This window comes from Rhinopithecus bieti, unplaced genomic scaffold (assembly GCF_001698545.2).
Source record: "Rhinopithecus bieti isolate Rb0 unplaced genomic scaffold, ASM169854v2 scaffold_32081, whole genome shotgun sequence".
NCBI classification, from domain to species: domain Eukaryota; kingdom Metazoa; phylum Chordata; class Mammalia; order Primates; family Cercopithecidae; genus Rhinopithecus; species Rhinopithecus bieti.
The window spans coordinates 310,004-333,331 of NW_016814436.1; the positions used below are offsets into that span (position 1 = coordinate 310,004).

Sequence of the window (23,328 nt, forward strand, 5' to 3'; positions counted from 1 at the left end):
AAGTTCCAGTGAGGCTGAGCAGTCGCTACAAAGGTTTCATCTATGAGGAGTCAGATTTTTGGCCTTCACACCACTCTGGGGTGTGTGTGTTGCGGGGGGCCGGATGGGGGAGGACACACTAGCATGTACTTAGGAAGGACTAAGACAAGAAATACGTAATCAGAAGCCATCACAATTACAAATGTAAATGAACAGGCAATTGGCACTGACCTTTGTAGATTGTTAGAGGACTAATTAAGGCAAATCAAGAACTCTGTTCCAACAGAAAAACAAGACAGTGTACACCCTGAGAACTACTCCTGTCCTCTCTATGTAAATGCAAAATGCAAGAGAATCACAGAGTGATCAAACTACGAATACTGGCAAATAAAAAACACCTCCATGAACAAAAGACAACCAAGATTTACTTCTCGGTAGCCTGTTAGTGATTTTGCTAAAATCTCTATCAACAAACACCACCACCATCTGAGCCCGTGCCACACATCTGACATTGTTAGTCCATATAAATACATCCCATCCCCAAAACAGCCAGACACCAGTCACAAACTCCTTGCTTGAATGATTATTTTAGAGCTGTAAGAAAATACTTACAAAAGGAATCAACCTATGTTATCCTGTAAACTCATTTTTCATTTAACAACATTATGTTCTCTCTTCATGTTCATACATAATGACCTCTCTTTACCCTTGCATTGTGAAGCATCTTTCTAAAAAGCATGCTGAAATTTACAATCCCTGTCCAAAGAGTCCTTCATCAGGGAATGTCCTTTAGACAGATAAAGTCATATTTTCTCCATGCCTCCATAAACACTTAAAATTTCAGGCACCCCCATTTGTTTTGATGCACTTTTACATTTAACTTCTCGAGTTAAAAATACTTTAAGTTCCTATACCTTCCCCAAGCCCGGTCAACAAGAAGTACAGTAAAAAGGAAAGGAGAAAAAAGTATGGGTGTGCTGGTTTTATAAAAACAATATTTCAGAAATTCAGAGCTGGCCACAACATATTTTAGTGCTATCAGAAAAATTACACTGAAATTGCATATAATTTAGCTATTTACAAAAAAAAGATATACTTTATATTTAGAGAGCAGCCTTACACCAACTTTGAAAATAAAACAAAACCAAGTAAGAAAGCTGAAGACAGTATATATTCTTGGTCTTTTAAGCAATGTAAGTTAAGCAGAACACCCTGAAACTTGGTTTAAAAAATGATCCATCAAATGAGGCCAGTGAGTGTTGCAGTAAAGGCTGTCACCAAAACCACACTATCACTTGGCAAACTGTGTGCACCTCTCTGGCCCCAGAAATTCACTACTGTGAATGCCAAAGATGTCTCTGTAAAGGGGATACTGCTTTTGCTCCAAGCAAAACAAGTCTCTTAAATTCTGAATCATCATGCGCCCTCTGTAAACTGAGTCCGGGTCCAGTTACTTCCAATGCCTGAGCTGGTCTAGTCATCAGTGTGTCCATACTGAGAGCGCAGAGGAGGCATCAGTGATCAGCTATGCTCTCCACCTCAGAAAAAGCCTTATATGTAATCGGTCATCAGTAAAGAATTGTTGAACTTAATTACATGCATGTAAAATTTGGAGGTCTATGTCTACATGAAAGTACTTAGGACAAGGCCAGGAAGAGAGAAAACAGGAGGAGGAAGAGAAGGAGAAAGGCTGACAGCAGAAATACAAAGGGCCTGTGTTCTCAAAGCCCAGGGCACTTGATAGAATGAAATTAACTACAGTTTCACCCAGGAGCCAGAAATGCCTTTTAAATAAGCAAACAGGGAAGCTGATCCTCCACATGACCCACCTCTGAGAGCTCTCCATTTTTCAAGAGCTTCTGGTCAACTAGGGAAGCAAATGGCAGCTGCCGGCAACTCAGGGCTCCGGCCCAGGGCATCGGCCAGTGATTGATGAGTGGCTTCTACCTGTGGGTGGGTAAGTATGAAATGCCGAGACCAAATCCCAACCAACTCCAGAGACTACTTGGTCTTGCAGATAAAACACTCAAGCCAATAAAATAAATTGTGGGGGTTGGAAGAAGAACCTCACCTGGTGAGTTACTGTCTTTGAGAGATGTATTTCCAAGCCATTTTTAAAACAGGAAGGCCCCAGCAGGCATGCGTGCTTGTGTCTATTGTAGGGTAAGGGTGGAAAAGTGTAACGACAAAGACCATCACACTGAACCAAAGACAATTTAACACAGGACGCGGCCTGCCCACTGACATAAGGGCAGAACTCCACCACGGCAGGGCCACACGGGCACAGCAGCCTAACTGTTAGCACTCAGCTGGCGGCCAAGGCTCTGTCCTCTGGTGCAGGGCAGGACTTAGATGTATGTGCCCAACCACAAGGCCTCTCACAGGATTACATAACCAGTCATGGCAGATATAGATCCTGGCTGCCACCAGGAAATTCTGAAGGGACGGAGGAGACCTTTGCAATTTCTTCTACCTTTGCAATTTCTTCTACCTTGACTCCTTCCTCCAGACCCACAGGTTCACATGGGTTGGCAGGCTACATGATGAACTGGACCAATTGGCAAACAAGTGACTTAAATAACAGGTAAACTGAGAATAGATGATATTTTTTTGTCATCCACAGGGCAGAAACTATTGTGGAGTTCACCCCTCCTGCCTTAGGAGGAGACATCTAGATACCCGCAGGTGGTGAAGTGAGACTGAGGATGAGGTCCAGAACTCAGAAGGGACAGGGAGTTGTTTCTGAAGGGTTTTGTGTAATATTCTGTGGCACGTGGACAACAGAGGAGAAGAGGAAAGGAGAAGGAATGTCATCACTTAGCAGGATGATGACAGAAAGCCAGAAGTTCCAACTCGAGACAGCACAGCTCTGGATGGGCAGCTTCTGGTCAGACCGGGTGGGGCTCCCAAAAGGTGCTCTAGGACTTCCTAATGCTCCTGATGCCACAGGATGACATTTCTAGCTGAAAAATCATGTCCTGACCCTTGTGTTATAGAGGACAGAGTTGGGAATAGTCTATAAAGTCGATGTTTACAAAATTTAAAGTTGATCATTTTAAACGTCTCAATTCTACCAGGTCCATAACATCCATTCTCTTGAAGATATCCTTTCAAGTTTTGAAGAGCCAACCCCTGGGGAGAGGGAGGATATATCTTAAGATGAGTTTTCTTAAAGTGGTTCCTAAAACAGAACCAAGTTCTTGTTAATGTCAATATGAATAAATAATACGTAATACTTTGTCCCTTTTGTCATCAGTAGTATGGACTGAACTGGAGCCTGTGTGTGGGAGGGGAAGAGTGTGGCGTGGGGAGGGAGCAGGGGAGAGAACAAAAACATGACTCCAGGTCAAAGCCAATCCCAAAGGATCTTGAAATACGGAAGGGAAGTCCATCATCTCACTGACGTTGCTCACACGCTTCTCGTGGGGAAAAACCCGTAGCACACACTAAATGAGAGGAACCTCGAAGGCACTGGTGCCGGCCTGCATCCACGGAAGCACCACATTCCAAAACGGGGAACCGTTTGTTCCAGGCCACAGACTCCGGGTGAAGTGGCAGTTGTAGACTGTTTACTGTGGGCATCTCAATACAAAAGGAATTCTGAGCAGAGTGAAAGAAAGAATTGAGGGGTGAAATGGACCAGGTTTTAACAGACGATGAAAACAATGATGTTTGCAGAGCTGGCCACAAAAACACCCCAAACAAAACACAAACCCTGAGCAAGAAACAGGTCTAGGTGTGTTGGTAGAAAGAAAAAGAATCCGGGGAATGACTGGACAGTGCCCTAATGCAGAGCAGCGGATCAAACGGAGGCCACAATCCCAGGGTGGGGCACGGGCTCCCCCACAGCTAGATGGCCCAATGGCCTCAGCCTCAGGCCCGTCCTCATCCCTCACTCCTGAGAGTGCTCCCATGCAGATGGATGGGATCAGAGGCAAAGCAGAAGCTCCACCAATTAAGGTGTTTCAACTTTAACCAGAAGAGGCGTTTGAAAAACACATGGCAAGAGACAGTCTTGCAGTGACCTTCAAGTGACAAAAATTACCCCAGCACCCAACAGCCCTTTCCTGAACAAACGATTCCTACTGACTGTCGAAACCTCGACCACTCTAGCTGGGAGAAAAATTCTTGAATTGTGGCCTATCCCATCATTTGGGAATTGCTGTTTCATATATATGAGGAGGCAGCGAAGGAGCAGTCGGATGATCCGGAGAGGAGCAGGTGGGCAGAGGGCTTTGGAGGGGCTTAGGAGGGATGCCTCCAGGAGGAAATGAAGCTGACAGAAAAACTGATAGAGCAGAGCGTTCAGAGATTAGGAAATGTCTACTTCTGGCAGAGTAAGTTTCGCCATGAATTAATCATAGGTACCTAGAAAACCAGAGAAGACAATAAGTTGTACAAGAAGGTAAATGAAATTATAAAACTCTACGTGGCTCAGCTGCGATTAATATTTATAGTTATAATAATGAAAACACTGAATATTAATATAATCCCCAATTATTGTTTAATCATAATAGAAGGTGGAGGTAGGAAGGACTGAGTGTGGAGGGGGTTGGGGAACGGGAGGGAGTCCAAGTGGGGAATGGGAGGGAGTCCAAGTGGGGTATGGGGGGTGCGGGTGTGTGCGGGGCAGTGCCTGTGTATTTGTGGGTAGAGTGAGGGTGCTTGTCAGTGTGTGTGGGGTGTGTGGGGGTACAGAGTCTATGAGTTTACGATGTTTGCATGTGGGGGGTGCAGTGTATGTGGGGGAGGTGCACGCGGATGGGGCGCGTGGGTGCAGTATATGGCTTGTGTGGGTGTGTGAGCATATACAGGGTGTGTGTGGGTGTATACAATGTATGTGGATATGGTGTCTTATCTGTGGGCTGTGTATGTGAATGTCGATGGAATGTGTAGGATGCAGAGAAAGTGTGTGTGTGTGCACGCGTGCGTGCATGCGTGTGTGCACAGGTGCAAGAATGTGTGTCTATGAGGTATCGGGGCTGGTGTGTGTGCCATCTCAGTGAGTTTGTGGTTGGGGTATGGGTGTAGGTGCATACGCAGGTGGGTTTGTGGAACAGCACACCAGTGAAATCCTCATCTGCCCGGGTAGAAAGTCAAGAGTTAACATCTAAAACTTAAAAACAAGATACAGTCGTAGAAGCATGAGGAGAAACATGGAAATAAGTAACAAAAGAAACATCTGAAAGCCGAAAGCTGATCCCCTGGAAAAGGGGATGGGAAAGGGGCATGCTCTTCTTCATATAATTTATGTAACTTTTGCATTTAAAAATTATAAAAACGTGTAAGTTTATTATATTAAGGTTAAAGCTGCACACACCCATGATGGCTGAATGGCTGAGAAGACACTGCGGGAGACTGAGGGACCAGGAGTGGCCTCGAATCTCTGGCTTGGCCGGGCCGTTAGACAAGCTGTCATTAAAAGGAAAAAGAAGTGTGGCAGAGAGAGTGGTGAGCAAGGGGTCCAGGAGGTGTGACCAATGAGATGTCCAGGAAGCTCAGCATCTGGGAGGTGGGGCCAGTGGCGTCCAGGAAGCTGTTCAAGGGCATTTGGCAGCACCAGGAGATCAAAGCTCAAGAGGCTGAGAGCCGAGGACCAAGCCACAGTGCCCGATGCCCAGGCACATGGGGCAGGCTGAGAACCACCAGCCAGGGTCAGGCTTGGAGACTGTCAAGGGAAGCCGGCGGAGAAGAGGAAAACGCCCTGGAAGCCAAGGGAAGGCAAGGGAAGGGAAGGGAGCTTCAAGAAAGGGCTGGGCAACAATTTCAAACATTGCAAACAGAAAACAGTCAGGCCCAGCGCTTCCTGGGCTGTGTCAGTCAAAGATCAGCGGCACCCTCCCAAGAGTGGCTTGGTGACAGAGGAAATGGGTTGTAGGAGGTTGAGACATGGAATAGAGGTGAGCAGGTCAGAGGATTCTGTTAAGAATCTGGAAGATTCTGTCATAGAGAAAGCATGGGACCTAGGATGAAAGGAGAGCTTTTCTTAGAAAGTTTTCATTTCGAAAGAGGCAAGTGACTGTCTTATGCATCTAAGTTGAGCACAAGAGACTGGAAGATGGAAAAAATAGAAAAGAGGAGGTGATTCTACCCAATGAAGTCCCAATGGGAGGGGGAGTCATGGGTGGAGGGAGGGAAGTGGGGAAAAAGGTGGCTGCAGGGAGACGACATGGGGAGGTAGAAACGAGGCGAGCTCCCACTAGAAGGTCTAGACGCATTGAAGTAGCAAGCAGCGTGGACCCAAGAAACAGCCAGAATCATTCCCAAATACAACTGAAATTTTTATAACAAGCACTTGTTTTACTCCTCTCTAAAGTTCAATTTTACTGACCAGACTTTGAGGCCACAAATTGTCTACTCTTAATACTGAGCAGGACACACGATGTAGGATTTGCTATGTCAATCTGAACCAATAAATTGAATCTAAAGTATGTACTGGAGGAATCTTAGAATAGAGAATATCTTCTGTTGGCTTGCTCCCTGGGTAGTAGCTTGTGACTTTCCTAAGACTGAGCCTTGCTCCAAGAAAAGTGCTGCCAAGTTCCTTTAAAAAAAAAAGAAGAAGAAGAAAGAAAAGGAAAAGAAAGGCAGGCAGGCAACAATCCCTGCACGTTCCTTCCAAAACACAGTGCTCACCTGTGAAGTCAGTAAGGAACATGAGGACCAGCTAAAGCAGTAATGTCTCCCTCAAACAGAAGTCCTCAGGAGGCCTCAAGGAGGTGAACACCCAGGCCCAACCTGGGCCTCCCGCGCCTGCAAGACCACTCACCTGGGTCCGTGGAGGGGCACCTGCGGATGGTGAAGATCTGCCCCAGGTCCTCGTCCTCCTCTGGAAGGCCCTTCTGCAGCCGCTGCAGCTTTCGCAGGCTCTCGCTTCGCTGGTGCTTCATGGAGCGCACATGCTGGATGAGGTTGAGCTTGGCCTTGGTGGAGTAGTTGCACAGAACGCAGTGGTAGTAGCAGCTTTCACCTTCCACACCACTCTCATGCTGCTGCAGGTGCTGCGAGGGACAAAAGAGAAGGACATGCCTTGGATAAGCCACTCAAAGCCACCACTGGCATCAGCCCACACCATCCTGGTCACAGGCAGAGGCATGCCTCCAGGGGACACATCTCCACAGCCAAACAGGACAGTCTTTGATATGGTTTGGCTGTGTCCCCACCCAAAATCTCATCTTGAATTGTAATCTGAACTGTAATCCCCACGTGTTGGGGGCAGGACCTCGTGGGAGGTGATTAGATCATGGGGGTGGTTTCCCCATTCTGTTCTTGTGATACTTACTGAGTTCTTAGGAGACCTGATAAGTTTTATAAGGGGCTTTTCCCCACTTCACTCAGCACTTCTCCTTCCTGCTGCCATGTGAAGAAAGACATGCCTGCTTCCCCTTCTACCATTATTGTAAGTTTCCTGAGGCCTCCCCAGCCCTGCAGAACTGTGAGTCAATTTCTTTCCTTTGTAAATTACCCAGTCCTGGGCAGTTCTTGGTAGCAGCACAGTAATGGACCAATGTAGTCTTCAACTGTGAGACTCCTTAGAGGGGTTGTTTTTATTTTCCCCAGAGTACCCTTCTCTAGCAGTTCTTTGAAGAGGCACAGCAAGCTGATACCCATTCCTGTCTCCCCCAAACAGCCCCTGCCATGTGGCTTTTCAGAATGTTGATAATCCTGATCACATGGGCCCTCTCAGTGCAACACTGCCTTTCCTGGCACAAGGTTAAAGGTTTCCCCTTTTGTTCTCTGAAGTGTCCTTCTCTTGTTAGATCAGGGGTTGGCAAACCACGGCCCACAGGCCAAATTCAACCCACTGCCTGTTTTTTGTAAATAAAGTTTTACTGGAGCATAGCCACGCCCATTGATTTACATACTGTCTATGGATGTTTTTGAAACATCAGAGTTGAACAGCTGTGACAGAGATGGTATAGTCCACAAGGTCTAGATTGTTACTATAGAAATGTACTAAATTATGACAGGAAAAGTTAAGCCAACCCCTGGTTCAGGTAATAGCCTCTGGTCGTCCTGCCTGTACGGCACCCTAGGTCAGGAACATGGAGCCAGAGCTAGTATCTGGCTTTTTCACAAGACAACTCCAGTGTTTGTATTTAAAACCAGTCTACTGGGAGAACCCCAAATTAGGTTTTCCCCTAGACTAAAAAATGCCAGAAAAATAAATTTCTCCAGACTAGTTCCCTGTCAGTATCTCAAAGTCACCCGGCTTATCATTGGCCAATATCATTGGTAAGTTGGTGTATCAGATGGTGAGACCATCCAAATTACGTCCTCTGTTGTTTTTAGTAGACACAGTGTTGATCCCAGAGCATGGCAGCCTAAGAGCCCCCAGGAGGCAGGCACAGAAAGGATTCATGTCTGGGGTATCAGAATAGAAAAGGTCATGCAGACAGGTGGCAGACCCCAGGCTTCTGTGGCTAGGAAGACTTAAAGGTGACCTAAGAACAAAACTCACAATGTTTCTGAGTCTCCTGGGAATGTAATGAAAGCTATGGACCCTTTTTGACTAACACAGAATGAATGTGCTCCTGGTGTAGAAAGGCCATCTCCTTCATTTCCAATGATTCATTTTAGGGGAAGAGGGAATTCTTTTATTGGATACACATGAAGCAAGGGAAACACTCCCCAAAAGCTTAAATGACTGACCCAAGGTAACCCAGTAAGTTGGGGGCAGAGAGAGATGTAGAACCTGAGGCTTGTCTCCTCCAGCCATGTACCCAGCACCCTTTTGAAGGAGGAAATTCAGGTCATGTGAGTGCTTTATGTGTTCCTGTGATTACGTGTCCTTCCTTTTTCCTCCTCACCACCTGTCCCCAACCCCCAGCCCAGACAGCCAAACCTGGCCCTTGGAGCCATGGCAGGCCCACAACAAACATCACGGAACTGCCCATGTTGCTTGTCTCCTTTCTGACCCACACTGCTTCTGTCTGATGTCTATGCCGGGATAATGGTTTCTAGTCCTGCTTGGATGTCTCATCCTTGCCCAGCTCAGAATGCAAGACACTGACAAGCTAGAATGGTTAGAATGCCCTGCACCCCATGCAATCTTGAAAATACCAGAGTGGCCCTGTTGAGTGCTTCCTATCAAGGGACCCTGCCCTGAGGCTCACGTACTGACGTGCACACGTCCTGTGTTCACTGATCACGTGTGAAAAATCCAGAAGCACGTTTGTACTTCACTGGAAGAAGAAATACAAATGCACCAACTGAGTGTCACAGAAAACTCATGGGAGGAGGGTTGAAGTCCTCAATCACATAAACTGGCTCAAGTATCCCATAGGAAATCTTGCCAACGTGTACATAAGAATGCAGCGAGCTTCACAGGCACCAAGAGAGTACAATCCCTTCTGCCCCCCAAATGGGTGATTCACACACTCAAATGCAGCACCTTGGACAAAATAAAATTTCTACAACAAGAAAGTGTTGGAAGAACCAGTGAGTTCAATCTTAACTATTGCAAAATTACAACTGGTGATAAAAGCTACTTTTCTGGAGATAAATTTGAGTTGCTTTTTGTTTATTTTTATTTATTTATTTATTTATTTTGAGACAGGGTCTTGCTCTGTCGCACAGACTGGAGTGCAATGGCTCAATCTTGGCCCACTCCTGCCTCAGCCTCTCGAGTAGCTGCAACTACAGGCATGAGGCAGCACACCTAGCTAATTTTTGTATTTTTAGTAGAGAAAGGGTTTTACCATGTTGGCCAGGCTGGTCTCGAACCCCTGACTTCAAGCAATCCACCTGCCTCAGTCTCCTAAAATAGCTGGGATTACAGGCGTGAGCCACCGCGCCTGACCTCTGAGCTGCTTTTTAAGAATGATTTAACTTCACTGCCTTCTCTGCGATGAGGTTCCTTTCAGAGGGTGTCAGGAGGACACAATGTGCTGAGGCAGTGCTTTCTGGAGGTTACAATCCTGGGGAGAAGGCAGGCAGAAGTGAACAGAGAAGATGAGCTAGCCCACATCCCTTCCCCCAAACTACTCCACGAGGCCCCTCAGAACTCAGAAGCCACAAACAGGACCAGGATATTCCAGGATATTCCATTTAGTTTGTCCTAAAACCGAGGAGCTGGAAACCTGTAAGGGAGCCAAGAACTGCTGTCTTAGGTCACCAGGACGGAAAGAATGATATTCATTAAAGCTTCAACTAAAACTGAATGAATAAAAGATAGCAGAGACAACAGCCATGAAATTCAAAGAAATACGTTCCATCAAGAGATTTTGGAGGTAGAATAAACTATGAAATCAGATCAAGAATCACTAAAGCCTTACCTCCAATCCCCCACTACTTCCCTATGAAACAGGATTTCCTCACAATAAGGCACTGAATTTCAAACATCAAATTTGAATATGGATGTGTGAGAGTTCTATTCCAAATGGCTGGAGTCTTCAATCTCCGAGCCAGAAGAGAGGAATAACGTGGCCAAAAGAGTTGCATGGAAATACGATGTCGAATGTCTTTTGTCCTTAAATCCATGGGCTTTTGGGTCATAGGACCGTATAAACTCCCGATTGAAATAAACATCATACCGGGGACTCACACTTTTAAAACAGGATATGATAAAGATATTCTAAAATCCACACCACACTCTAGCTCATGTTGGTAAACTACAATCTCTTACACTGCCATGAATTCTTTTGTCTGCCACTTTGAGAGTCATTTTAGCAAGAAACTGGGCATACACTAAAAATCGTGGAGAAAAGAATAAGAGGAAACAAGAAAATGGAGCCATGGCTGCTCCCACCTACCCTGGTTGAATGAACACACCTAGGGTCCTCTCCTAGAAACTTCCGTGAAAGATTCATTCAAAATTCCAAGCTTGCTTTGTATTCCAAGTTTATTCTCCAAAATACTTTAAAAAATCCAGAACAGGCCGGGTGCAGTGGCTCACGCCTGTAATCCCAGGACTTTGGGAGGCTGAGGCCGGTGGATCACCTGAGGTCAGGAGTTGAAAACTAGCCTGGCCAACATGGTGAAACCCATCTCTACAGAAATACAAAAATTAGCCGGGCGTAATGGCGGATGCCTGTAGTCCCAACTGCTTGGGAGGCTGAGGCAGGAGAGTCGCTTGAACCTGGGAGGTGGAGGTTGCAGTGAGCCACTGCACTCCAGCCTGAGCGACAGAGCAAAACTCTGCCTCAAAATAAAAAAAAAAAAAAAAAAGCCAAAACATACAGAATAAACTATATCTTGGTTGCCAGGAAACAGTTGCGCATAAACCTAACATCCCAACCCAAACTTCTGCTTGGGTCCACTGATGTCTACCTGCATGTGACAAGTCCTGTTCTCCCCAGATTTTCCAAGTGTCTTGTTATTTTTTAAGTTGTCCAACCAGAAGTAAACAGAGACCCAAAGCTAGCGGCAGGGTCCTGACCTCTGTGACCTTCTCCACATCATTCGGCCATTTCCTAGGCCTTGAGCGGCTCAACCCCTGACCCTGTTGGTCAGATCCTCTCTCCCTTCCTCCCAAGTGGCACTGGCCTTATCCCCAGAATCCCACCCTTGGAACCTGCCTAATAAAAAGCAGCGATAGGGAGTGTGCTAAGAGGCCCATGAGCACTCCACGGGGCAAGTCAGTCAGCCAAGAACATGCCTTCCCCGCAGAAAAGAGTGGATGTTTTCATTTGGAGGAGGAGGGAGAATAATTTGTTCCTGACCCAGCTAATTAGAATACCCTCAATTGGGATCACAATGTATTTAATTAAATTCACTGTAATATATGAAGAATCCACCAAGGCACAAATCCCAGTGGTGCACTCAAGAAAGGAGCTGCCTGCTTTCAGAGTTCTTGCTCTCCTCGCCAGGCAGGAAATTTTTCTCCCACGCAAATCCTGAATTCCCCAACCCCTTCCGCCTCTATCACAGAGCTCACCCGCTGGGGAGGAGGGCAACCGGGTTCTGTTTTTACTTTTTCCATTTTCTTTACTCTGTGCTCACAATTCCTACCTACTCTCCTTTGTCGGGTCAGGAGTATAATTTTAAAAAGAAAACAAAACAACAGCTCCAACTGTGGGTAGTGTGCTGGGATGCATGCCACCCGGAGACCCAGAGAAAACCAGCTGGTGAGCCCATTTGGCGGGGGATTGTTTCGGTCTGAGTCTAAGTGTCTACAACACAAGACACTGTGTGCACATGCACACACACATGCACGCACACACAGGCACACACATGCACACACATGCACACAGAATATACCCAACCCCAGGGACTTAACCTGCAGGTGATGCAGGCAGTGACAGCAGCAACTCCAAGAGCACAAGGAAGAGTATAATGAGGGCATCCCCCTTTGGCTTGAATACTGTTTTGAGAATATACTTCCTGGAATACTGAAAATCGCAGAGGCCTCCTCGCTAACTCAAGAAAATCCAGTATCTTCCCACAGATTACTAATGAGAAAGCAAGACCAACCAGTAGCTCGAGGTCAACCTAGCTAACCAAAAAAGAGTGGGAACTCAGGTCTACCCAAACTCACTTGGTTGGGCCAACCTCTCCCTATAACCTTAAATCTAACTATACTTTTCCTTGATCACCCCCACTCCAACTCACTTGCTTGTTTAGAAAGCACCTGGAGGCCGGGCGTGGTGGCTCACGCCTGTAATCCTAACACTAGGAGGCCAAGGAAGGAGGATCACTTGAGCTTAGAAGTTCAAGAGCAGCCTGGGCAACATGGTGAGCCCCGGTCTCTACAAAAGGAAATAAACAATTAGCCAAGAGTGGTGGCACACACCTGTAGTCTCAACTACTTGGGAGGCTGAGGCAGGAGGATCACTGGATCCCAGGAGGTGGAGGCTGAAGGGAGGTATGATCACACCACTGCACTCCACCCTGGCTGACAGAGTGAGACCCTGTCTCAATAAATAGATTAGATAGACTACATAAACAGATAGACTAGATAGATAGATAGACAGATAGATAGATATAGACAGATAGACAGACAAACAGATAGATAGATAGATAGATAAAAACAGACAGATAGATAGCACCTGCAAAAGACTGTATCATAAGAACTGCAAAGGTACTGTAGCTCTCACAGAAAGAAACATCTATGCTTGGCAATTGAATTTACTTTCTGAAACCTTGGAGAAGTATGATGAAGGAAGGAAGTATCTAGTTTGAGTCATAAATGGGAGCAGAAAAAGAGCCCAACTATCTATCTCCAAGTCCTCCAAATGCTGTGCAGTGGATAACAACAGACTGTCCTCATCTGGATTCACTGGAAACTTGGCATACGTTAGGGGGTCAATGGCTATGGCTGGAAACAAAGCCAGGGTTCATACGAGGGCTCACTCACGTCGGTCAAATAGACCTTTTCTTGCACCTCTTCCTAATCCTATTAGGGCTACTCATGCTTTAAAATGTTCATCCCGTCTCAGTTTCGCTGGAAGATGACACTCCAATGCTTCTGACATGGAAACATCTCACGGCCCCCATCCGTCTCTTTGCCTTCCCTTCTAGGTCTGGTTCACTGAGAAGAACACAGCAAAGCCCTCCCTGCAACAAGAGGCACCTCGGATAAATGGGCTGGCACATAACACCAAGTGCAAAAAGCAAACTAATAATTTAAAAAGAAGGGAGAGAACAGAGGCTCCGCTGCATGACTTTGTGGGATTCTACCCCATTAGTATGTTGTGCTCGTTCACCCTAGTCAAACACTGAAAGTCAAAGAGACGAAAAGAGGGCTCTTGTTAGAAAATAATTCATCGTGAAAATCAAAAAAATGTGTTCCTGTTACTTGTTTCCCAGGAAAACTAACCAACTTCTGTCAGGGAACATTGATTTCTATAAATCTGGAGGGGCCCCAGCTCCCTCCTCCTCCCCAACGAGAGGAAACTTCTAACATCTGGTTCCTCATGCATGGAATGCAAAATATTGATCAGGTTTTGTCAAAGCCTCCCCTTTAAAGTAGAAATAGACAAAGTACATTCTGACACACACACAAACACACTCAATTCACAAACTAAGCTTCCTCGGGAAGTACCACCTGTTACCATAAACACACCGCAGCCGCTCTCTTGGCACACTGTGCTGTGCACACAGGCACAGAGGGCAATTCCATTTCCAGAGCAGCCCCTCTGAGCCAGCCAGCTATTCCAGGAGATGCCAGGTGCTTCCTGCCCAGCAGAGGAGAAACCCCATGGTGGAATGTCCCGGAAAACCCCCAAGACACCTGTCAGGCCAAAGGCAGGCAGGCGAGCCTGTCTGTAACTCTTCTCAGTCCATAGAACTGGAGGCCCCATGATGGAAGAGGCTGCCTGTTACAGCACCCCTCTCCAGGGAAAGACAGCAACCACAGCACACAACAGCTTCAGCTTCTCCCTTCAGGGAGAGGATTACGAAATCTCACTAACAAATCCAGTGAGAGGGATGTGGAGAAGATGGGGATCAGTAAGTCTGCTAATTCCTCAACTTGATAAGATGAAGTAAGGAAGACATAGAGGGTGTTCACTCACCACCATATGCATGCAGAGCATTTACTGTGGGTGAAGCATCTACACACACACACTTCTTTTTACTTTTTTGTCTGAGACAGGGTCTCACTCCATCGCCCAGGCTGGAGTGCAGTGGTGCGATCATAGCTTACTGCAGCCTCAACCTCCCCAGGCTGAGATGATCCTCCCACTTCAGCCTCCTGAGTAGCTGGGACTATAGGTGCATGCCACCACGCCTGACTAATTTTTTAATTTTTTGTAGAGAGAGGGTCTGGCCAAGTTGCCCAGGCTGGTCTCGAACTCCTGGGCTCAAGCAATCCTCCCACTTCGGTCTCCCAAAGTGCTAGGATTACAGATGTAAGTCACCACACCCAGCCTACACACACTTTTAAATTTCCACATTACAACCCCATGAGGTGGGTCACATTTGGCTTTCATCCTTGGAGGAGCCCAAAGCTCAAAGAAGCCTGCAAGGTCACACTGAGCATGGAGGAAACAGGACCAGAGCCTGAGACTTGAGTCCAAGTTCCAAGTACACAGCCGCCAAGCTACGCTGCACAGACTGCAGGGGGTTGTGGAACATGAGACTTTGCAGACCCAGGTGTTCACCTCAAATGCCTAAAATTAAAAAGAAAATCCTCCCAGGGGTAATGCAACCAGGAGTGGGGGAGGTTAATTTTTTAATCAGTGAGATCGCGTTATAGTTCCAAATGTAATGTCACATTTTTAGGAAGACTCCTGGAAGGTCAACCTAAATATATATGTATATTCTGTTCAATGCTGGCTTTTCATCTGCTCAAGCTCTCGTCCTTGACACATGCTAATTTAGTTCTATTTCATTGTAGGATCCCTGCAGACACCATAAGATAGAAGCCCCAACCATGATTTATAAGAAAAAAGTAAAAGGAAGTAAAAATGTTCCCTTAGATCAATCCATTTGGGTTGCTCTGACCTAGTTTCTGGTTTCTAGGCCAGGCTCCTTAGGCCGTGGAACAAGCCATGATTGCTCGCTCTCCATATCCAAGGCCAGAGCGAAGACTTCCCGTTCTACCTTTTCCCTTACACAAATCACATTTCCTGATTCAAAATTCTCAACATTAGTGGCCCTGAGAAAAACAGTAAGTTCTAGAAGGAAAATAACTATCTAAGTCTATACCTGTCTATAGGTTGTATCTGCCTTGGCTTTGACTCTTTTCTGGAAAAACACAAACATGGATCCTTGTGGAATGTCGACGCCTCCATGTAAATAGATTTCACTTTCCTCTGTTAGGAGAGCTCCAAAAAGGAGTGTGGAGACACTGTTTATACATGGTGAGGAAATTTATCAGGCATGCATTTTTACCATTATGGGAGCAAATTATTAACCCTGTCTCAAAAAAAAAAAAAAAAAAAAAAGTGTGTGTAGGCACTTTGCCCATAGTAAATGCCATGCATGCATATGATGGTGAATGAACACCCCCTACATCTAATTTCATGGTAGGACTCAGAGGAAGGGGCCTACCAGAGCATAATGTCACAAGCAAAATGAGGACTAGTTTCCACAATGGTTGAGTGAGTGTGCACAGAGCTCAGAAGCTGAGGGGAGTATGTGGGTGATGAAAACAACAAAGTGGGTCCCACCAGGCTAACCTCAAACTGACTACTCTCAGAAACAACCTAGAACTTCCAGAATCTGACAATCACCTCTTCACTAGGATATCATACCAGGAGCAGCAACTTTCTTTCATTTGTAAGATATACTTCTTCCCTAGCACTATTTTCCAGCTCTCCCAAATTTAAGTCCCCATACAAAAATAAAAGCCTCCTGATACAGTTTGGCTGTGTCCCCACGCAAATCTCATCTTGAAGTGTAGTCCCCATAATCCCCACATATCATGGTGGGGACCCAGTGGGAGGTAACTGAATCACGGGGGTAGTTACCCCTGCTGCTGTTCTTGTGACAGTGAGTTCTCATGAGATCTGATGGTGTTATAAGGGGCTTCCCCACCCCTTCACTCTGCACTTCTCTTCCTGCCACCATGTGAAAAAGGACATGTTTGCTTCCCTTTCCACCATAACTGTAAGTTTCCTGAGGCCTCCCCAGCCATGCTGAATGGAGAGTCGATGAAACCTTTTTCCTTTAAAAATTACCCAGTCATGGGTATGTCTTTATTAACAGCGTGAGAACGAACTAATACAGCACCATATACACACTACTCTAGCCTGTGCTCATCCAACTCCATGTCAAACTGTTGCCAATAATGATGGTTTGTGGGGCACTCTATGTTAAGTGGCCCAGTGGAAAACCCTCACTCTGAATCTCACCAGCTGTGCCACGAAGGGCAAGTCACATACAGTTTCCTTGTGTGCAAAACAGGGGCAACAACAGAGCCTCATTTCACTGCTGGGAGGAATCAATGGGATAATTCACATAAAATGCTTCATACAATGTGTCTGATACATGGTTAGCCCTCATAATAAGTGAGGCTATTAGTAATGTTACTTTTCATCAGTTAATCTTCATTAGATGGAAATGAACATCTACTGAACATACCTATTTGATATTTCTCTCCTTACAACCAACCCTCACTCCTCCCCAGGCTCCAAAAGGGAATCCTTGGTTGACAATAAAGAAACTGACATATAGGAATTATGACATGGACAGAGGATACTGAACACACACAGGGCTGCCTTCTCCCTTACAAGAAGTGCAAAACTTGCCAAAGTCAGGCTGTTGGTGTAGGCAGAGCCCGAATCCAAACCTTAAGACCATGCCCTTGCCACCAAAAAAAAAAAAAAAAAAAAAAGTTTACTGGGTCTGTTTGCCCATCTGGGCACCAAACATAACTGAATGCAAGGACCACGTTCTTTCTCATGTCTGCCAATACCCCAGGTGAGGAGTAGGGAAGGGAGAAGAGCTGGGCTGAATCGCCTGGGAGACACTTCCCTGATTCTCCAGATCCACTCAAGAATTTGCTTATTTGTATCTCTAATTCCATGACCGTCAATCCAGCAGAAAAAAAACACGCTGTCTACTGGTCAAAACAGGTGTGCTACTGCATCTGTAAACTGGAGATATTTTACTCACCCTGCCTTCCTCAAAGCAATTCTTAAAACCACATGAGAAAATTTCCACATATGTGAAAATGCTTCGGAACATGTGAAGAACTACCCAAATATTTGAGACAGTCGTGGTCTTTCTACTGTGAGTCCAGATCTTGCTTCGTCGCTTCTGATGGGCAGGTACAGCCGGGTGGGCTTGGTGATGGATGACGCCACCGGTGTTCCAGCTCAGTGGTTCTCTAACGAGCGTGCATCGGAAGCACCTGGGAGGCATGCTACGCCCTAGATCGCTGGGGCCATCCCAAGGGTTTCTGATTCAGTGGGTCGGGAGTGAGCCCCACGAATCTGCGTTTCTAACAATCTCCCAGGTCATGATGAGGCCAGTCTGGGACCACACTTTGAGAACAAATACTCTGGTCAGAACAGCAATGGCCACGGAAAAAGGACCCAAGTTGAAATACATGGAGATGATCTGTTGCAGGGAGGAAAACTTCCAGGACCAAAAATCTCTGCACTTGGCTTTTCCCAAAGAGTATCTTAAATTCTAGCAAACTGCACTTGATAAATCATGCAATGCCTGCACACAAGAATTCACCTCCTTAATGAAAAAGTCACACGGAAGCAGCTGCCCGCTACTGGCCTGCTCCAGATACTTCATAAAAGTCAGAATTGGCTCTATTCATCTTCCTCTCCCCTTTCACACCTGCACTCGAAAATTTCCCGGGGCTGTCGCTGGCAGTGTGGCTCTTGATGGCAAAGCATGAGACATCATTTTTTCCTCCCTTGCTCTGCAGCCCGCTGAGTGCACCTGCCCAGATGTCTTGCTGGAACCAAGCCCACGGAAGAATTTCAACCAAATGCGAGAAGAAAATGCTCTTTAAAATTCCTCCCATGCTCTTGAACTTTCTGGTTGTTGCTGCAGAGCATGAATTTGGTGGTCAAACCCAGGGGCTCCTCTTGAGTTCCTACTATTTGCTGACAAATACCCTCATCACCTTCATTATGAGAGAAGACAGGGCAGCCGGTGCAACACCCACAAGGCTGCCTTCTGCTTCGTACAAGGGGCTTGATTTTTTATTTTATTCTTCTCTTAAAAGAGAATGAGAAAGTGACGGGGCAAGGCAGAAAAATTCCCTCTAAATCAACACTTCTGGCGTCGATCACTCTGGCTGATGCAGACATTTCACTTTTTCTCCTTAAATTCCATTTGTTTTGTGGAAGGCTGAAAGAGACAGACTTGTGGGAGGGAAGCAAGGGACCGACAGTGAAATGAGACAGATGGTTCTTTGAGGAAGGACAGCGGAGTCTGCGTCAAGAGGCCAGGAGATGGCTGTGTGCAGAATGGACGGCCACGTGGCGAGAGTGCCGCAGTTCTGCAAACGATGACACTGCTCATTTCCCAGCTCTGCTTTTGGGTTCCCCCATAAATAACCCAGACAAACACCCCATGCACTGGGTTCTGCCCTCCTTCCCCCACCCCCTTTTTAAGTCTCATTAAAAGCCGATATTGTTCGGCCTCAAGATGGAGAGCTCAGCATGGATTTTACTGAACGTTAAATCAACCAGCAAGCGCAGCCAGCAAACTCTGTGGCACTTTAACTTTAAATAATGCAATAATTATTGAATTTCCTTTTTATAACTGAAGTGCTGGAATGTAAACAATGGGGCTGTAATTGCAGGAAGGGGGGATCAATAGAGGCAATCGTTTTCAACCATGTTAATTGTAAATACAATTGCTCCAAGATGTCAGCCTTGTTCTTCTTGCTCCCAGAATCATCCTAACGGATGACAGAGTCCAACTTTCCCATTACAGCTGTTCGTTCCTTTAAGAGGTTCTCAATCAGGTCTGATCAATCTGTCAAGATAATGCATGGAGTAAGTAAGACTCTTCCAAACACAGGCTCCCAATCAATAGCCCGGACCAGCTTAATGAGGTGGGGCTGAGGCCCAGAGGGAGGCAACAGCCCCCAGCTTGCGCCTGGGTTTGGCAGGCTGGCTTCCTCCAATGGCCCTGATAAACAGATCAGCCCTTAATGAGGACATTAGTTATGCATGCTTCAGCAAGCAGCAAGGCACCCGTCCCTGGGGACAGACGGACAGAAAACAAAATAGATTAACAGAAAACAACATGGTGCCAAATTAGGTCTCACTGAAGACTTTTCCCTCCTTTTCCTGCTTTCCTTAATTGTCCGGCAGAGTGGAGGACACCAATTAATCATTCCAATGGGCCTGAGCGCAAAGACCTGTGAGCATCCCCTGGGGTAGAGGATCTCAAGCTGTCCCTGAATATGAGCACCCTCATTTTTGAGACACCGTTTTCAGAGCACAAAGGGGCTGATGGGGGGCTGAGGAGCCTTTCATGGAAGGGCTTAGGAACAAACAGCCAGAGAGACGGGGGACAAGGCTGAATTTCGAAGTCTGACAGCCGTGCAGGCCAGTCGGGGGCTAAAGTTGAACAGGAACAAAAACCACCACTCTGAGGCTGATGTCCAAGTTTCTGAGGCCAACTCTTGGTCTTCAGAATGGTTATTCCTTCCAGATGAGGATGTGAGAAGTCAAGAGTCTTGAATGCAACTGCACCTAGCCCGGCACTGCAGGAGTCTGAGGTCTCACCAGGATAACCAGAGAGGGCTCTATGGGGAACCTGGGACACCATCTTCCCTTCCTCAGAGGCCGCTGTGCATTTGTTCCTGCTGCGAGTTCAAGGAGGGTGCCCACTGTGGAGGTCGTCGAGAAAGGCCCATGCCAAGGGCAGGTCCCAAGAATCCAGCAGTTCCTTTTATGCTTGGGTTAGAGCAGGGAGTTCTCCAAGTGTGGCTCCTCAACCAATAGCAACAGCACCCTCTGGGAATGTCAGATGTGCAAATTCAGACCTTGTCCAGATGGACAGAAACTCTAGGGATGGGGCCAGGAATCTGGCTTTTAACAAGCCTTCTAGGCGATTCTGAGGCAAGCTTACTTGGTGACCATCGTCTTACAGTGGGGGTCAGACAGGGCAGGCTTCTAGTAGAGATAACCTTCTTGTACGTTACACAGAGTTGGACCTTTCTGTATCAGAAGTAGTCCAGATGCCCAAGATGTAGCTAGGAACTATTTTTACTGAAGTCTGGCTCAGAGGAGGAACTATTTATTCTAGCCCACCACCCATCTGCTCCAGAATGCAAGGCCCCTGGGAAAAATAAAACCAAAACAACACAGAGGCCCTTGTGACAACTCTATTTTATTAGTTGGGAAAGATCATGAAATGGGTCACACTACTGAATTTCAGAAGTTAACGGTCTCATATTGTGATTGAAGTAAAAATGAAAATAACTGGGTCTTTTGAAAGCTCTAAGGGATCAGCAGACTAAGAGAAAATAAATATACAGCTAGAAAGATCAGATCCCTGCCCCATGCAGAGACCCAGCTCACAGGCCACTCCTACTCCAAAGCTGTCCTCAAGCCACAGGCTCCACTGCTTCCTCCTCTGGGCCCTCCGGCCCACTGGAAGCAGCTCCTATGCTGTGCGAGTTGCAAACCACCTCTGCTCCTCCACCACACCGTCAACAGCATCCCACAGGCTGTGACCAAGTCGAATCTTTCTCCCCTCAGTTATCAGCACAGCTCCTGATCCATGGCAGGGACTTAAAAATTGTGGTGGCTCACACTTATAATCCCAGCATTTTGGGAGGCCGAAGTGGGTGGATCGCTTGAGGCCAGAAGTTAGAGACCAGCTTGGCCAACATGGCAAAACCCCACCTCTACCAAAAATACAAAAATTAGCTGGGCATGGTGTCGGGCACCTGTAATCCCAGCTACTCAGGAGGCTGAGGCAGGAGAATCTCTTGAACACATGTGGCGGAGGCTGCAGTGAGCCAAGATCACACCACTGCACTCCAGCCTGGCAACAGGGCGAGACTCTGTCTCAAAAAAAAAAAAAAAAAAAAAAAAAATTAAAATTGTGGGCTGAAAGTTTGAACAAATGAAGAAAATCCTTCTAAGGCTCCATTATTAGTCCTGGGTCTTTAGCTTGCCTTTCAAGACCTATCTAATCCAGTCCAAATTCACTTCCCCCATCTCAGATTTCAATCCTCCGCTCCATTCCACATTCCACATGCAATTACTCGTGTCAGTTCCCACCTTCCCCACCAACTCTGATCATTCTGGTCTCAGCGCCTTTTCTTGCTGGGAAACCCTCCCAGATAACTCTGACTCATGCTGAAATGCCACACATCTCCCACAGCAGGCTGGTGGCACCTCCGCCTAGAAGCCTTTATGCATTGCACCTGAGCTAAAACTGTGGCTCCTTTACTGGGGGGGGGGGGGGTCCCACACCAAAGGTGGTCCCTATCAGGGCCCACCACAAAGCATTCTCTCTTTTTTTTTTTTTGAGATGGAGTCTCATTCTGTCACCTAGGCTGGAGTGCAGTAGTGCGATCTTGGCTCACTGCAACCTCCACCTCCTGGGTTCAAACGACTCTCCTGCCTCAGCCTCCTAAGTAGCTACGATTACAGGAGTAATCTACAGGATTAATCTACAGGAGTAATCTACAGGAGTAGCTACGATTACAGCTACGATTATCTCTCCCCAAAATGAGTGCTCGTCAATCATCTCTAAAAATTATCCTCATCATTCTCTGTACGTGAGAAAGGCCTTTCACTACAGGGTCTTTATCATCCATTACTCCCCTGTACAACCCCTGTCTCCAGCCAGCAGCTCTACCAGTTCTCTTGTTTCCAAAGGTCTCCTCTATTTGTGTGTGTGTGTTGTGTGTGTGTGTGTGTTGTGGGTGTGTATGCACACAGGTGCTGACTCAGGCCACTTCCTCCTGTGCACACATCCATGCCAGCTCCTCCAAATGCATTTTTTTTTTTTTTTTTTTTTTTTGATGGGGCCTCATTCTTGTCACCCAAGCTGGAGTTCAGGGGCAGGATCTCAGCTCACTGCTACCTCCGAGTCCCAGGCTCAAGTGATCCTCCCACCTCTGCCTCGAGTAGCTGGGACCACAGGCCCATGCTACCACGCCCGGCTCATTTTTGTATTTTTAGTAGAGACAGGGTCTCGTCATGTTGGCCAGGCTGGTCTCAAACTCCTGGCCTCAAGTGATTCGCCTGCCTTGGCCTCCCAAAGTGCTAGGATTACAACATTAGCCACTGTGCCCAGCCCCTGCTCCTCCAAATTCTATCCTCCTTTCTAAGCATCTCACCTCCCACCCTTTTTCTGTCTGCAGCGAACCTTTCTCCTCTGAACTCCAAGTCTTGGGCTCTCGGCATGGCTATGGGCACTGCCACCCTGAGTGCTGGTAATCTACTTTATGTAGGTGGCACACCCCACAACAAGACTGGAAGTTTCCTGAGGACAGGGATGCTGTACTCTCCTCCCTGGGGCTTGACACACAGGAGCCACATCATTCTGCAGTGAGAACACGGGAATGGGAGTGAGCAGCCGTGGTGAAGAGGGAGGACTGACACTGAGCTGTCTCTTCCATTGTAAAAGGAGGAATAAGGCCACCCACCCTACAAGGGGCCATGAGGCTTGAGTGAGAAAATCAGTGTGAATGAACTTCCTTAAACAATAAGCAAAATTAAAAGAAAACAGCTGCTCAGGAGACGACAATGGGTGGAAGGGGAACTTGAAGATTCAGGAAGCCTCCCCTGCCATCTGATTTCATCGGGGTCCTAGGACTGACTACACAAAGAGGAATTAATTACTTGGTCATCCGTTCACTTACCTTGCTAATGAAATCATCTGGTTTTTCTGGGGAAGAACCTGTTAGGAGGACTGGCTTGCCTCTGGGTGTCAGTCCCGCTGGTGCCAGCTGCATCCCCAACGCCAACATGACTCATGCGATGACACAAATTGCCATCGGGCTTTGTTATTATGTGACCTTCA

At 46.7% G+C, this 23,328-nt stretch overlaps 1 protein-coding gene across 1 annotated transcript in view; it reads right to left on the bottom strand.

Annotated features, from left to right (window-relative positions):
* The window catches only part of ZFHX3 (zinc finger homeobox 3), a 173,301-nt gene that overhangs the window by 97,914 nt on the left and 52,059 nt on the right, over positions 1 to 23,328 (bottom strand). The window contains 1 exon segment of the mRNA XM_017850814.1: positions 6,749 to 6,980. Within this exon segment, the coding sequence (XP_017706303.1) occupies positions 6,749 to 6,980 (232 nt within the window).